Source organism: Terrapene carolina, unplaced genomic scaffold (genome assembly GCF_002925995.2).
Source record: "Terrapene carolina triunguis isolate 2854851 unplaced genomic scaffold, T_m_triunguis-2.0 Scaffold88, whole genome shotgun sequence".
NCBI classification, from domain to species: Eukaryota; Metazoa; Chordata; order Testudines; family Emydidae; genus Terrapene; species Terrapene triunguis.
The window spans coordinates 34,401,840-34,418,690 of record NW_020664439.1 but is presented as its reverse complement, the minus strand read 5'-3'; the positions used below and the strand labels follow the sequence as shown (position 1 = coordinate 34,418,690).

Sequence of the window (16,851 nt, the reverse complement as noted above, 5' to 3'; positions counted from 1 at the left end):
TAGCAACAGCCCTCTGGTGCTCGTACCTTACACCAGTTCTGAAACTTGGCCTCTGCAGGTGCAGTGTGTGCCCTCTTTTCCCCAGTGTATGGTAGCAATTTCTAGATCATCAGAAGTGTGAGCGCCTTTCTATGTCAGTTGTGCTCAGGATGGCAGTACAGCCCTTTATAAGGCAAACCATTTACCAAGACAATTCACACTGACAATCGTAGCTGGAAATGACATTCACTTTCTCCCACTGAAGAAAAGGAAAGGCTGTGGCCATATCGGAAATCCCCACCGGAGTATATATGTGGCCAATTTCTAGCAACATGTCTCTGCATACTTTGTACTTTAGGAATTTATGAATGTTAATAATTCACTCTCTTTCTTCAGCGTATAAAATCATGATTTGTGTGGATGGAGAAGAAATCCTTGTCTCCTCTGAACTGTTCTACACAGCATCTCAGAACAGAGCGAATGCAATTGGGATGTCTTTTAAAAATAACATTGGCTACTACCCAAGGATACCAGATTAACTGTACTAAATGGACATATGTATTTACAGAATATAGATACTCTTTTGTTCCATGGGTTCTTTTTACTAAATACATTGACATCACTTCCCCCTATCCACTGGAAGACCAAATCTGAGAGTTAAATCAACATCTCTCCCTACTGGGTATGATAACACAAACCCACACACGTACTGCAGATTTTACAGAATAAATTTTGTAACTTCATGTACACAGTGAAATGTAAATTCCTGGTGTCAGAGAGAGACCACTATAATGTTCTTTTAATATCCACTAAGAAACAGTGTCAAGGAGACATCCTCAGTATGATGATTTCATTTAGCCTCTTTTTCAGTGAGTTTCTTTTTAACCTTCCCTACTTCCTTTTGGTCTTTATTTGGCTTTTTTCCTTTTTATTCTGCTTCACTCACCCAACTACATTTTTTCTCTCTGGCAGAGGTTTCAGAATTGTTTCTCAGTTCAGGCTGACAAGGTTTCTTCCATGACTGGAAGTGGTTCCCGTAATACATGTAATTCTTCCCTTCCCAATTTACTTATCCTTTTAACTTCTTATTTATTTCAGTTCAACAGGGAGCAACACAAGCAGTGCAAACACATCTGCTTCAACATTCAACATAATTATCAACAAGCTGTTCTCATCTGTTACTACTTTCCAGGAGGCTTATATGCAGACAGCCAGGGCAATTTACACAGAATCCTGACATTTAAGTAGGCTATGAATCCACAAAGAAGTTTAGTTTATAACCACCAGTTATCTAATAAAGACATTTTCTAATTTAACAGTTTCCTGTACATCAGAGTTATGCTTTTCTGAGAACTGCAAGAACAGCAGCCAGATTTCTAAATCATTTCCTGATCGATTCCTTCTGGCTTGGGTTAGTTTTGCCATGAGCTAAATTCTTTATTCTAATCCTAAATCCCGAGTTAATCCAGAATTCATGTTCCTAGATTATTTTGTACCAACAGTATATTCTAGGGCTTTCCTTACCAATATTAATTGCATCTTTTGAGGATGTCTACGTTGCATCTGAGAGTTAGCATCTCAGCCCGAGCCCACTGACTTGTGCTAACAGGCCTTGCACTAGCCGTGTAGATGTTGTGGGTCAGGCTGGAACTCAGGGTCTCAAGCCTGGGGCCCAAACGGTAACAACTACACAGCTACTTTTAGTGTGCTTGCACGAGCCCCACTGACACAACTCTGTGGACCCGAGCTGGGTGGCTTGTTTCCAGATGCAGTACAGACATATCCTTGAAGTGTCCCATTACCTACAGCTTTAAGGTTGGTCATTAGTAGTTGGAGCTGATGAAGTTGGTCTTCCCGGCTGAAAGTTCACCAGGCTCAAATACATCTGTAAACAACACAGAGTGGTAGTGTGTTTTTTCTATCCACTAGAGCCATTTGTTTTTTTCTAATTTTACCATATTCAGGCAGATTTGCCCATCCACAGAGTTATGGCTAACGGATGGGATTCATATTGCTAGTTTATCTGCTTCCTCTGTACCTTGACAAAAGGCTATTTCAATTCTCTACTCCAAACTTAAGAACATAGAAGTCCAATTGCTCTTGGCTGCTGGAACCTCAGTTTCCCAGCCAGCTACACCTTTTATGGATATTTTCTTGAACCTTTTTTCACAGTATTATAAGTATAGCAGTTGTTGCCAGAAACTGTTTCCAGCAGTCTCCAACCACATGTTGACTGGACTAAGGCCAACTCGACTTCTTTGGGAGCGGCTTCCTACACTGAGCCCAGTTTCAGTAGCATACTGAAAGCTTCTTCATCATGGGATAGAATAGGCCTGATTCTCTTCTCAGCTACCCCATTTTGAAGCAGGAGTATTTCTACCAAAGTAATGGTGCTATCCCCATGCAAAGATGGTATTAGATCAGAATCAGGCCCTAGTTCTCTTGCAGCATTGATCCCTACAACTAAACATACAACTAGCTTTAAAATAATCTGGTTATACTCCTACAAATTCACCAATTTGCCACTGATTGGTGAAAGCTACTGAGCAAGGGTATAAAACAGAAGCAAAATTGAGATGCAATACAGTCATTTTTTCTGTAGGAATCCATATATCCCAGTGATCCTCTTATTTCTCTAGGCAGAAAATTAAACAAAACAAGATCTATTCATTGAAAATCTGCTCTGCAAGATATTGTGCAACTTCAGTTCCTATGAGGGCACTCAGCACCAGAAAGGCACAAGCCTTATACACTTTGGATTAAGTCCTGGGCCTACTGAAGTCAATGCCAAAGCTCTCATCAACTTCAGCGAGGCCAGGATTTTACCCTGTAACTTCTTCCCTTAAATCATGGCAATGGTGCAACTTTTACTGCCCTAATTTTCTTATTCCAAGGCCTGGTCCAGAGGTTCTTACTCAATTTTTACTCTGGGAAGCTCCACTGAAATTAATGGGAGTTTGCCTATGTTTGATCCTTGTGCATCTATATAATGACTAATAAAAGCTAAGATACTATGATCTTGCATATTATGCTATATATCAATATATTTAAAAAGACACGGGCGAGTAACTAAGGCCCAAAATGTTACTTTATCTGAACATTTATTAATCTGCTGGGAGATGTAGTTCAGATTTCAAGGGCCTGAGTCTGATCTCATTTACACTGGTTTGAATCAGAAGACAGTGGAGTTACACTGGTGTACAACTGATGTAAATAGGGGGAGAATCAGACACAGCATTTCAATTTCTTTTTAAATATAACCCGTGATAACATTATGATAGTATGAGGTCCCCTAGTCTGTTTCTACTCTAGTAGCGAAGCACAGTGTTTAACTGTTCCTGGACTTGCACACATGGCTGCTGACATCAGCATTGAAACTGCTGCCAAAAAGGGAAGCAAACCAAAAGGAGTCATGCAGGATTCCGAAGAAACAGAGAGAAAGGGGAAAAAAAAGTTTTCCAAAGAGAGAAAGACCTGAGCTTGAAGAGTGAAGAGTGAAGATGCTTTATTTTCCGTTTTATAAGAGGACATTACACACCATGAAGAATAAAAAAAATTAAAGCTGTAACTAAAAAGTGATTAACTGTCTCCTTTTTAGTCACTTCAGTGCATGTTTCCCATCAGTCATCACATTCCTCCACAAGCTACTTTACTGTTGTCTAAAATATCAGTCTGAGACATGTGGGTCTGAGAATATATTTTTTTATGATGGAATGCTCAGCGAATTGGCATTTTGTCTTTTAAACTAGTCACCCTTTTCCAATCCATAACAATCTGTTTAATTTGATTGTTCCTCAGAAGGCTGTGCAACTTAACTGACTTTATGAATCACTTTAGATTTATTGCCAATTGCAGCCTGTTTTATAATAACCATTTGTCCTTAGTTTAGCACTCAGAGCTTTCGGGAAGCACTCTGGCTTTGGTATTTTGAGAGGCGAGAGCTACACAATACACATGTGTTGCTGCAGGTTAGAGGTGGATGTGTGTTCATGTCACATTTCACAGAGGGGTCTGGAGTAAAAATGACTTCAGAAAATTGTGAAACATTTGTCTCTCGAAAAAACTCCTGATCCCAGGGGGAAAAAAAAAAAGCCTTACAATAATTAAGGGTCAAATTTGACTCCTCTTACTCTCAGTGAGAAGGACTTTATACCTTCCGGGCTGCAGGTATTACTAAATATGAGTAGGAGTGTCAGAATCTGGCCCCAAAGGATTAGGTATCCCATCACCTACTTTAAAAAAAATTGGAATGAAACAAGAATTATACATACTAAGGTCACAGTGGATTCCATAATAACCTGGTAGGCAGGTGCATTTGCCTGTCGCTGGGTGACATTCCTCATTCTCTGCAGAGCACTGACATAGTTGGTTACAGTTCTTACCATATGTGCCTGGTGGACAAGCTGAGGGAAGAGGAAATGTAAACCAATGAATTAAATTTGTCTTGGTAAATATAGCACTCAAACAAAGAGCAGGCTAAAATTTATTAAATAAAACCACTGCCTACAGAACTATGCTGCCCTCTGGGACTCTGGTTTTATTAAATTTACTTGGGGATTACTTCGCTGTTTGATTTTGTTTTGTTCAGTCAATTTATGCCCAACTGCCAAGGGCCAGCTGCAATTTTCTTGTCACTAAAGAAAATCATAGTGTGATGTCAGGTAAAATCGACTAAAATAACAGTATAACTCATGAGGGACCACATGTATGGATAAAGACATTTTCCCTTGTGTAAATAGTTTAAACTTTCAAGGTTGCTTTAGCACAAACGTTTGTACATGTTGCATTTTGTCACTTGTCAGCCATGCTGCCTACATTTTTCTGACTGTTTAGATCTAGGTTCTTATATTGGTGTGCACCACACTATCTGAGCACCTTCGTAGAAATATCAGGCCAAATTCTCAGGTGATATAAATTGGTACAGCAAAAGCAACTTGAATATAGCTGTGGTGGTTGTTATAGTTATTTATCATTATTTTTATTACTTAGCACCTAATGCCACTGATAGGGGTTAACATCCCATTGTGCCACAAACTGTATACACACACAAGAAACGGGCAGTCCCTGCCCCAAAAGCTTACAGTCTTACAGATCAGATCGGGAGCTCATTAAAATTTCAATAATCAGATCTTTTTAATAGTAAAATTTACATTCAGATAGGTTTCTGAAATTTTGCATTAAGGAAAAGCAAAATAGGAATCATAGAGCTTGGAGCACAAAGTAAATCTAGTTTGTTTTTAAAGATAACCCCAGAATGGATGTGGTTCTTGCCACTGACAAGAATAAATAATGATGATAATAAAAATATAATTTTCTGGTGCTCCGGCAGCCAAGAACAGAAGCTGTTCTCCCACAGAACACCAATGGAAGGCAGAGGTGGGAATACTGCCTGCCCTCTGGAGGGACAGAATCCTCAGGTGGACTGGACACTTCCCTGTGCCAGCTTTGCTGAATTTTGTCCCCCTGCTTGCTCTTGCAATCTGCAAGCAGAAAATCTATATTCAGCTTTCAAGCTCTAGTCCACTTTTATTAATGCAGTGTTCTAGCAGTCCTTACTCCTTCAGAGGTTGATTAAATCAGCTGTTCAGTTATTTAATAAATGAATCAATCCCCTGTAGTTTTTTTTCAAGGGGCAATTAGTCACATGCTTTTAGAACAACTTACTTTTTTCACAGCCATAGCCAGTGAATCCTTGAGGGCAGCCACACTCTCCATTCACATGGTAACAAGGCGTACCCAAAGGGCAGTTGCAACGCTTGGTGCAGTAATTGCCATAGTAGCCAGGCAAGCAAGCTGGAATAACCAAACCAATTTTCATTAGAACAGATTGCAGAAGGGCTTAGAATCTAAAGGCCACGTTCGGCCCTTGACTGCAATGGAAGTCCATGATTTCATGCTCTAACCAGCAAATATATATGAAGAATACCGGTGCTTCCAAGAAGACTACCTCCCCGGGAGAACATTAATGCCTGTTTATTTCTGTTGTTCAAATGTTACATTAGTTCCAGAGGTAGGAGATGAATTCCGAGTCACAATCAGTGAAATTCTGGCCCTTTGAAATCAATTACAAGAATCCCATTGACTTCAAGGGGGCCAGGATTTCACGCATGATCTTTCCCTTTAATGAGTACCTCATTATGCTGCACAGAAGAAAACTTCGTGTCACGTTGTCATAAAGAACGACAAATAAAAATATAAAGTCACCAAGTCGGGTCTTAATTATACTTTGAATACTTCTTGCTTTTGCAAGATAAAATCTTGGGCTTTATAGCACCTGGTGTCAGAATTTTGTCATTTTCTCTTTTCTGGGGACACTAGAGAAATTCTTCAATGTGACATTTAAAATTTTATTTTTATTTTAATGAAAAACTGCATGTGTCATGAAAGGTACGGGTGTGAAAGGTCTAGAGACTGACAGCAATTGACATGAAAGAAATTGAAGGGACACAATGTTGATCATCATCATGAAGACAATCTGCTAATGGGCAACTCCAGTTTGACCTGTGGAGAAGGAGAAAACTACCACAGTCTACCAAAAAGTACTTCTTAAGGCTTAATTCTGTGAAGTGCTGAGTGCCCTCAACTCCCATTGATTTCAGTGAGATCATGCCAGGGCTTAATGATGTTATTGCAGGATCAGGGCTTTAATGGAGCAGACACAGTACTATGTAGATGTCTTGGTTGTACTCTCAGCAGAAACTCACGTTTGTCACATCGTTTTCCTCGCCATCCTTTTTCACAGTGACACACTCCACTCTGATGGTGGCAGGAAGAGCTGTGCTCACAGTCACACCGTCCCTCACACTGCTCTCCAAAGAATCCAGAGGGACAGGCTGAGAGGAAAATTAGATAAGCAGAATAATGGTTCCTTCTGGTCTACAGAAAGCTGATGTGAAAGCCATCAGACACTGACAAATAAGCCAATATTTATCTTCTTGGACAGCTTGGGATGATGAATAGATGATACAGGCACTGAATTTATAATCTGAAGAGAGTATATTTAGCATATTTGAAATGGTTATATTCAGTCCAGAATGCTAATGATCATGCACAGGAAAGTTTGCAAAGTGGCAGTAATCTGGAATCCTACAGATCACAATGGATTTTATAGTGATGGCAGTACACTATACAGTGAACAACAACATACTCTGTTAATAATGATAGTAAGTTGTGCCTATCATCTCAAAGGACTTTATAAGGTTGCTAATGGGAAACTGAGGCATGAGGAAGTGAAAGGTCAGAATTTCAAAGATTCCTGATTCCCACTAACAAATGAAACTTGGGGATTCTCAGCACTTCTAGAAAAAAACAGTCCACTTGTGACTTGCCCAAGATCATAAAGCAAGTTAGTGGCAGAACTTGAAATAGATCCCAAGTTTCTGGATACTTAGTCCTAAATTCTGTCTTTCTAAGGGACTTATATGGCCCCCATTATTATAGTATCTGAGTACCTCGCAGGCTTTAATATATTTCTTGTCATATCACCCCTGTGAAATAGGAAAGTGCCCCATTTTTTTTTGGAGCAGAGAGATTAAGTGACTTGCCCAAGGTCATACAGGGAATCGGTGGCAGAACAGGGAATTGAACCCAGATCTCCCAATCCCAAGCTAGCACCCTAACCACTGCACCAGCCTTCCTTTCTAACCACTAGCTAGCTCTAGTGCTCTGCAGAATGAAAAGTATTAAGATCAAATTGAAGGACAGAAAGTGACTCAATGTCGCGGAGGGAGAAAGAGCTAAAGTTCCAGACAGGGGAGTCAATGCAAGTGAAAGAGAGACCCTTGAGAGTTGAAATGGGCAGCCACAGCTATAAAATGATTAATAAGAATACAGGCAACATTAATTAATAAGATGCTTATTATAGAATCGAGCTTTACAATCAGTCAAATAAAAGAAATTAGCCTTCCTACCAACATTGCACTGGTCCCCGATCCATCCTGGGTGGCAGTTGCATTTCCCTGAATGTCGGTCAGAAATTCCACCATTACCACAGCTACAGTTCTCCTCACAGCTCTCTCCATACTTCCCATCCTCACACTCTGAAATCAAACAGGGCAGAATTTTATCCGAATCATAAGTGAATGAAAGGTCCAGCCAAAGCAAATGGAGAACATGACGGAACTCACCAAGTTCACAGGCTATACCAGTCCAGCCTTTGGGACAAATGCATTGTCCAGTTACATGATCACACACCGCCTGATTGCGACAGATGCAGTGCTGTAAACAGTTCATGCCATATAAACCAGAAGGACAGGCTGTAAACAAAATTTAACATAAGAACGTAAGAATTGCCATATTGGGTCAGACCAAAAGTCCATCTAGCCCAGTATCCTCTCTTCTGGCAGTGGCCAATGCCAGGTGTCCCAGAGGGAATGAACAGGACAGTAATCATCAAGTGATCCATTTCCTGTTGCCCATTCCCAGCTTCTGGCAAACAGAGGCTAGAGACACCATCCCTGCCCATCCTGGCTAATAGCCGTTAATAGACCTATCCTCCATGAATTTATCTAGTTCTTTTTTGAACCCTGTTATAGTCTTGGGCTTCACAACATCCTCTGGCAAAGAGTTCCATTTGATACATGTTATTTCACAAGGAAGCTTTGACATTTAATGCAAGTGTTTAACTAGATCAAAAAGGCTACAATTTCATTTCAGGCAATTGGCGAATAAGTAGTAATTAAACTACCATATATAGTGGTTACTATCTTAACAAGGATGGCCAGAACACAATTTATTTCTCTTAATTTGGAGAAATTTGATAGTTCCACAGGTTGACGGTGCGTTGTGTGAAGAAATACTTCCTTTTCTTTGTTTCAAACCTGCTGCCTATTAATTTCATTTGGTGACCCTAGTTCTTATGCTATGAGGAGTAAATAACACTTCCTTATTTACTTTCTCCACACCAGTCATGATTTGATAAACATATCCCCCTTAGTCATCTCTTTTCCAAGCTGAAAAGTCCCAGTCTTATTAATCTCTCCTCATACAGAAGCCGTTCCATGCCCCTAATAATTTTTGTAGCCTTTTTCTGAACCTTTTCCAGTTCCAATATATCTTTTTTGAGATGGGATGACCACATCTGCACACACAAGATGTGGGCGTACCATGGATTTATAGAGGCAGTATGATATTTTCTGTCTTATTATCTATCCTTTTCTTAATGATTCCCAACATTCTATTTGCTTTTTTGACTGCCGCTGCACATTGAGTGGATGTTTTCAGAGAACTATCCACAATGACTCCAAGATCTCTTTCTTGAGTGGTAACAGCTAATTTAGACCCCATCATTTTATATGTACAATGGGGATGATGCTTTCCAATGTACATTACTTTGCATTTATCAACATTGAATTTCATCTGCCATTTTGTTGCCCAGTCACCCAGTTTTGAGAGAAAGCTTTTTGTAGCTCTTCGCAGTCTGCTTGGGACTTAACTATCTTGAGTAGTTTTGTATCATCTGCAAATTTTGCCACCTCACTGTTTACCCCTTTTTCCAGATCATTTATGAATATGTTGAATAGGACTGGGCCCAGTACAGACCCGTGGGGGACACCACTATTTACCTTTCTTCATTCTGAAAACTGACCATTTATTCCTATCTTTTGTTTCCTATCTTTTAACCAGTCACCAATCGATGAGAGGACCTTCTCAGCTTATTTTGCTTAAGAACCTTTGGTGAGGGACCTTGTCAAGGTTTTCTGAAAACCTAAGTACAATATATATATATATATTGGTGAGGCATGATTTCCCTTTACAAAAACTATGTTGACTTTCCCCTAACACATTATGTTCATCTATGTGGCTTCCTGCTTCTGATGTACTTAAAAAATTTTTTTGCTATTACTTTTTGAGTCTTTGGCTATCTGTTCTTCACATTTATTTTTTGGCCTTCCTAATTATATTTTTATACTTCATTTGCCAGAGTTTATGCTCCTTTCTATTTTCCTCACTAGGATTTAACTTCCACTTTTTAAAGGATGCCGTTTTGCCTCTCACTGCTTCTTTTACTTTGTTGTTGAGCCCTGGTGGCTCTTTTTTTGTTCTCTTACTATGTTTTTTAATTTGGGGTATACATTTAAGTTGAGCCTCTATTATGGCATCTTTAAAAAGTTTCCATGCAGCTTGCAGAGATTTCACTTTTGGCACTGTACCTTTTAATTTCTGTTTAACTAGCCTCCTCATTTTTGTGTAGTTCCCCTTTCTGAAATTAAATGCTACAGTGTTGGGCTGCTGTGATGTTTTCCCCGCCACAGGGATGTTAAATTGAATTGTATTATGGTCACTATTACCAAGCAGTCCAGCTATATTCACCCCTTGGACCAGATCCTGTGCTCCACTTAGGACTAAATCAAGAATTGCCTCTCCCCTTGTGGGTTCCAGGACTAGCTGCTCCAAGAAGCAGTCATTTAAGGCATCAAGAAACTTTATCTCTGCATCCCATCCTGAGGTGACATGTTCCCAGTCAATATGGGGATAGTTGAGTTCCTCCATTATTATTGAGTTTTTTATTTTAATAGTCTCTCTAATCTCTCTGAGCATTTCACAGTCACTATCACCATCCTGGTCTGGTAGTCAGTAATATATCCCTACTGCTATATTCTTATTATTCATACACGGAACTACTATCCATAGAGATTCCAATGTACAGTTTGATTCATTTAAGATTTTTACTTCATTTGATTTTACGCTTTCTTTCACATATAGTGCCACTCCCCCACTAGCAGGACCTGTTTTGTCCTTCCGATATATTTTGTACCCTGGTATACTGTGTCCCATTGATTGTCCTCATTCCTCCAAGTTTCTGTGATGCCTATTATATCAATATCTTCATTTAATGCGAGGCACTCTAGTTCACCCATCTTATTATTTAGACTTCTAGCACTGGTATATAAGCACTTTAAAAACTTGTCACTTTTTAGCTGTCTGCCATTACATGATGTAACTGAATGGGACTTTTTTTCATTTGACTGTTTCTCATCAGGTCCTACATGTATTTTATTATCTTCCATCCTCTCCTCCTTACCAGGACATAGAGAATCCCCATTAATAGATCCTCCCCTAAGGGATGTGTCTGTCCAAACCACATGCTCCTCCAGACCTGTCGGCTTTCCCACTGCTCCTTTTTAATTTTAAGTGACAGCAATCTAGTTCCATTTTGGTTTAGGTGGAGCCCATCCTTCCTGTATAGGCTCCCCCTTTCCCAAAGGTTTCCCCAGTTCTTAATAAATCTAAACCCCTCCTCCCTACACCATCATCTCATCCACACATTGAGATCCTGCAGTTCTGCCTGTCTAACTGGCCCTGCGCCTGGAACTGGAAGCATTTCAGAGAATGCTACCATGGAGGTCCTGGACTTCAGTCTCTTACCTAGCAGCATAAATTTGGCCTCCAGGACCTCTCTTCAATCCTTCCCTATGTCATTGGTACCTACATGTGCCACGACCACTGGCTCCTCCCCAGCACTACACATAAGTCTATCTAGATGTCTCGAGAGATCCGCAACCTTCGCACCAGGCAGACAAGTCACCGCAAACCCAGATATCTATGTTTCTAATGATCGAATCACCCATAACTATTACCTGTCTCTTCCTAATAACTGGAGTTCCCTCCCCCAGAGAGGTATCCTCAGTGTGAGAGGATACCACAACATCATCTGGAAGGAGGGTCCCAACTATGGGATCATTTCCCTCTGCTCCAGTTGGATGTCCTCCTTCCATGAGACTTTCATCCTCCTCACTAGCAGAAAACTCTTATTAAAAATGCACACAAACTACAACAATAAGAAGCCATGTCTATATGAACTATATCTGTACAGAAATTTTACTAATGTTGGCAGTTATAATACCCTACATTCCTTCCCCCTACAATGTAAATTGTAAATGTTCAATTAGGAATTTTGTGCAACATTCAGAATACAAAACAGCTAACAACCTAAAGCAAGCAAACTATTTACGGTACAGGAAAGCAATGGATTCTAAGTAGGATAGTGCAAGTTAAATACATAGAACCTAACTCTACCTTGTCTTACAACAATCTGACTGATTGTGCAAGTGATGTAAGTCAGGTTTGGATTTGACCTACACAGCCTGACTCCCCTCTGATTTACACTGGAGTAAATCAGGAGTAACTCCGTTGTAACCAGTGAAATGTAAAACTGGTTTGGGAGCAGAATCAGGCCCCTTCAGGACACAGTGGACAGCAATAGTTGAAATTTAGTAATAGCTGAAGTTTATTAATATAGTGTCTTAGCCACAGGCCATTTTGAGGACAGCAATCAAAGGGTTTACAATGAATTTTGTTTAATGATAAGTGAATAAAGTGCTTAATTGTATCCCGAAACAATGATCTCTAGTTTTTCCCATCCTCACCTATGATAGCAAGAACTTGATTCTTCACAGCTTTCTCAACAAGAAGGAGGCTATGTACCGGTTCCACTTTTTAATGGTTACTTTGTACGATACACAATTTTATAATTATTACATCTTTCTATCCACAGCAGGCTGATGATATTTTAAAGCTTGCCTATTTTTTAATTTAAAGCAGTTCATATAATGAATTCCCCACTATGGGTACTGGTATTAGAACTTGGGAACTTTAGCTCAAAAGGCAGAGGCTTGTGCTTTAAGTGCTCAAGTGATAACTCCATAAATTGCTAGCAGTAGTAGGTTCTAGGCCACCAAATGGACCAGTCACTAGAGGAGGACACTTACTCAACAGTCCCTTCCCTCCCCCTGCCTTCCCCAGATGATCAAATTATCAGAGAAACCAAACACACAGAAGAATCCACAATGCATCGTAATAGAAAGGAACTGTTTGTGTCTGAAAATAAGTAGTTTGATTTAGGGTCCTTCTCACTGAAAAAGTGGTTGATTTACAGTTAATTAAAACAAAATAAAAACAACCAAAACCCCTCCAGTATTTGAGGCTATTTCCTTAAGAGAAACTTCACATTTCAGCCAATATTGTACCCGTCAGTATGAGGGAAAGACTTGTGTGTCTATATTCCCCTCTCCCACGGAAATCATAAGCATGTGGAAAGTCCTTTTGTCCTTAGATTTTAAAAGGTGCTTTCAGATTTCCCTAAAATACAAATAGCGACCATTTTGCTGCAGATTTGTTCAATTAGCAATTCCAAAGTGAATGGCAAAGCTCCCAGTGATGACATTCAATCCTAGATTTAGCTTATTGTGTAAGGAGCAACCACAAACTAGCGATTTGTAGGAAAATAACTGCTACATTGGGATGAGAGCACAGGCTACATTGCTGGTTCCGGATCACTTATCTAGACAATCCAAACCTTCCGTTTTTAAATTGAAATAGGTCCAAAGGGGGTAAATTGGATAAATATTTGATGTTGCCTGGATTATTTTTTATTTCATTTTAATTTTCAAAGATGGCAGGTTTTCTGTCTTACTACATCCTGGGACATTTTATCCCTCTTAGCCAAATCAGCTATTCCCTGGAACTCTCTACTGTATCCTTCACTTTGTACTCCTGGTTTCAGCATCTACTGTTTTGTGCTTGTATGGTACCTTAGACAATGGGGTCCTGGTCCAGGCCTAAATACTATGATAATATAAATAATAAATAATAATACTGTACCATGTATGTGCAGACTTCTCCTAGCTGCCTACACCTATTAGTAGATATAGGATGCCCTGAACTTAAAATGGTTCTGTCCCTCAATTAGAACATTATTTTTTACAGATTGTGTGGCCCATTTGTACATATGTTTAATTATCATACAGTAAAGCCTGTACCAAAGACCACCTTTATTCAGTAATCACCTGTATGAATTGCTATAAGCATAAATCAGTTTCTAAAAGACCAATATTTGTCTGTCCCTTTGCTTAAGGCAGGATACACTGAATACCTATACTGAAAATTAACTTTAAGATGTTCTGCAAAAAACATACAGAACTTCCACAAATGGGGGTTTGTGTGGCTAAGTCCCTGGCCAACTTTGCAGACATCAGCCAGTGGGTTGGGACAATATTTCTATTTCATCTTCTTTTGATCAAAAGCCATTTGATAAAGTAAAGTACAAAGCTGGCAATTGAAATACTAATAAAAATCCCTGAGTAAGAAGTTTTGTTTTCTCCTTCTGTCATCTTCTTGCAACAGAAGTTACCGGTAAGTTCTCACTGCACCTTGCTGGCAGGTAGCTCCTCTCCATCCTGCTGCGCAAATACACATCCCAGTTACATGATCACAGCGCGCTCCATTGTGACAATTACAAGCATGACTGCAGCCTTCCCCATAACTGTCACCCTGGCAGGCTGCAAAGAGAGGACCATAAAGTGCAATTACAACACATCAAAGGAGGCATCATACAGAGCAAAATTCAGACATAACCCAATTCAAGGGAAATCAGTAAGAAATTGGCTTCTTATGAAACACTGCTCATATCATACAGATGCATAAGTTCATATATTAACCAGGCCTGACACTAAATAATGTGGGCTTAAAAATACGTATCAACGCATTCTGAACAGATTTTTATCAAAGACTCAGATCACTTGGGTGATATATCATCTGTCATTCTCCTGTACCTTGGAATGTCTTTGTCTTAAACTAATGGTCCAGGAGAACAGCCAGCTTGACAGGCTGGTTATTTATTTGCAGCCTGGTAAGAGAACTGACAACTTCATTGTTTTCATTGTTCATTTTTCACAGTTCGATGCTTTAGCTCACCCAAAGCCTTATTCTTTGCTCAGAAAGCAGTGATAATTTTATCACATTGGGTAAGCAGCTGGCTCCCAGGTGAAAACTTAACCCTGTATCTCACAAGAATATCCATGCTTCAGCTCCATTTTGTCCTCTACTGGTGTTGCCTCCCATGGACAAAATGGCATTACAAGATTTCTGTTGTCTTCATTGTCATGGCTTTCTTTGTCTTTAAATGGCAGTACATGGAGTATATTGTCACTTTGCTTTCTAGAGTATCACTCAAGGTATTTTAAGGAAGAAACGCAGGAATGTCCTTATAGATGGCCAAGATAAAAGAATAAGATAGTTGTTGTCTTTTTGTCTTAATGGAGGCTTTAATTCTATGCTGTCACACTTGTTTCCCCAGAGATAACAAACACCATTGGCATTCTTCCCAAGAGAAAATAAAAGGGTCTGATCCTGTGAAATGCCATGTGTCCTTTGCTCCCGTTAACTTTGGCACATAGACCCCATAGGACTGCACCCACGCTTTGACCTTTCATCAAAATCCCTAGCCCTTTTGGGGATCAAGATTTAGTATTGCATGAAAGACTCATCCGTGAGAGAGAGAACGGAAGAATGGAATTTTCCCCACTTCAGTTGTGAATGTGGTTGACGCATTTGGCCTATTCATAACCCGTAGCTTCTTGTCTGAGGCTTTTCAGTGTCCCAGTGTGATTTACATGGATGACATTTCACTTGTAGTTTCTTTTGAACATATTTATTTTTAAATCAGTTAGATCCCATCTGTATCACTACTGTAGCCAAGCCCAGGGACCCGGTTACAACGTTGTTAAACTCTATATTTTGGATGGGGCCTATCTGCATCACCAAATTAAAGACTCAGACCATCTGAATGAGCTTTACCTTGATTATAGGGACAGATTTAAATTGGGTGTCCACAATACAAATCAGAATTATGCTGTAAAAGGGTGTTACTAGGTCCCCTGATTTAGTGTAGATTAACCCTGAGAGTGTATCTTACCAGAAGTTTACATCACGTGCATGCAAATCTCTTGTTATGCCTACTAGGAGACAGATGGGATTTAGAAATTCCAAAACAAAAGCAGGTACTCTTGGTGAGGAAAATTAAACATTCCTGTCTCTTGTTAGGAGTATACAGGCCTTCTTGGTTCATCTTTGGAGCATACTGCTTAGCAGAGGATTTACAATGTTGGAAGACTGAACCAGCAAGGGAAATTATCAAGCTATGTTTGCAGGTTTCTCTACTGATGGAGCAGAGTGAATTGAATTCTTCTTCCTCTTTTTTTGATGAGGAGTGTAAAGATACTAGTTTATAAACTACATTAGGTGGCTAGGTAAAAATCAATTAAAATCCCATGATGCCAGAATTATTTTTCAGCATCCTCCTGCACATCTCATTACTTGAAAACAAATGCTGCTACTCCAGCTGTGAGAGCTGGCAGATTCCAGGAAATGCCAGCACAAATACGCAACACAGAACAAAGGCAAAGAGGCATGTGTGAATGCCCCCAGCAGAGCAGGGGTCAGGGTACTCTCTGCAAGGCTTGAATTATACTGTTCGGAGCAGTAGGACAAACAGTACAATGGATCCAAATCTTAGAATGTTCTTCCTCTTCTATAGGTGCCATTGTTTAAAAAGATTTACAGGTGGACAATATCTCACCAGTACCTGGGGGTAGAATGGAGCTGGCTGCACACCCAGTGCAAAAGCCAGCTTGTAGATTCAGAGCAGGATAGCTTAACAATTTGCTTATTGCTCCTCCGGCCCGAAGCACTATGTAGTGCTTGCTGTTGATGGCAGCATGTGCACTAGAGCTGATTGGACGTGCCTAGCTAACCATCCCACATCCTTTGTGGAAGCCGTGCAGGTGCACTCACCAGCAATGCACTCAAAGTGTCCTGGGCTGTAGGAGGGATCCTGCCATTCTGCTTGTACAGAGCTGTGTGGGCAGAAGCTTCCCATGGCCTTTCCCCCTACCACACTGCTTATGGGCAGAAGGCAGGATTAATCAACCCTTGAGTTACTGATATTAGCAACTTCTAGAAAGAAACCTGAAAGATCCCTCAGTTGAATCAGCCACTTCACTCCTCAGGGAACTGGCAGCAGCGCCGCCAGCTTTTTTGCTGCCCTAGGCGGCGGAAGGTCCCGCCCCCGAAATGCCGTCCCTGACAGAGGCG

General features: G+C 40.2%; 1 protein-coding gene across 1 annotated transcript in view; it reads right to left on the bottom strand.

Annotated features, from left to right (window-relative positions):
• Nucleotides 1–16,851, bottom strand: part of LOC112103668 (multiple epidermal growth factor-like domains protein 6) — a 262,481-nt gene that overhangs the window by 14,695 nt on the left and 230,935 nt on the right. The window contains exons 25-30 of the mRNA XM_026650034.1: nucleotides 14,130–14,258; nucleotides 8,106–8,234; nucleotides 7,890–8,018; nucleotides 6,684–6,812; nucleotides 5,644–5,772; nucleotides 4,251–4,382 (exon numbers count right to left, since the gene is read on the bottom strand). Coding sequence (XP_026505819.1) covers nucleotides 4,251–4,382; nucleotides 5,644–5,772; nucleotides 6,684–6,812; nucleotides 7,890–8,018; nucleotides 8,106–8,234; nucleotides 14,130–14,258 — 777 coding nt within the window. The remainder of the gene's footprint in view (nucleotides 1–4,250; nucleotides 4,383–5,643; nucleotides 5,773–6,683; nucleotides 6,813–7,889; nucleotides 8,019–8,105; nucleotides 8,235–14,129; nucleotides 14,259–16,851) is intronic.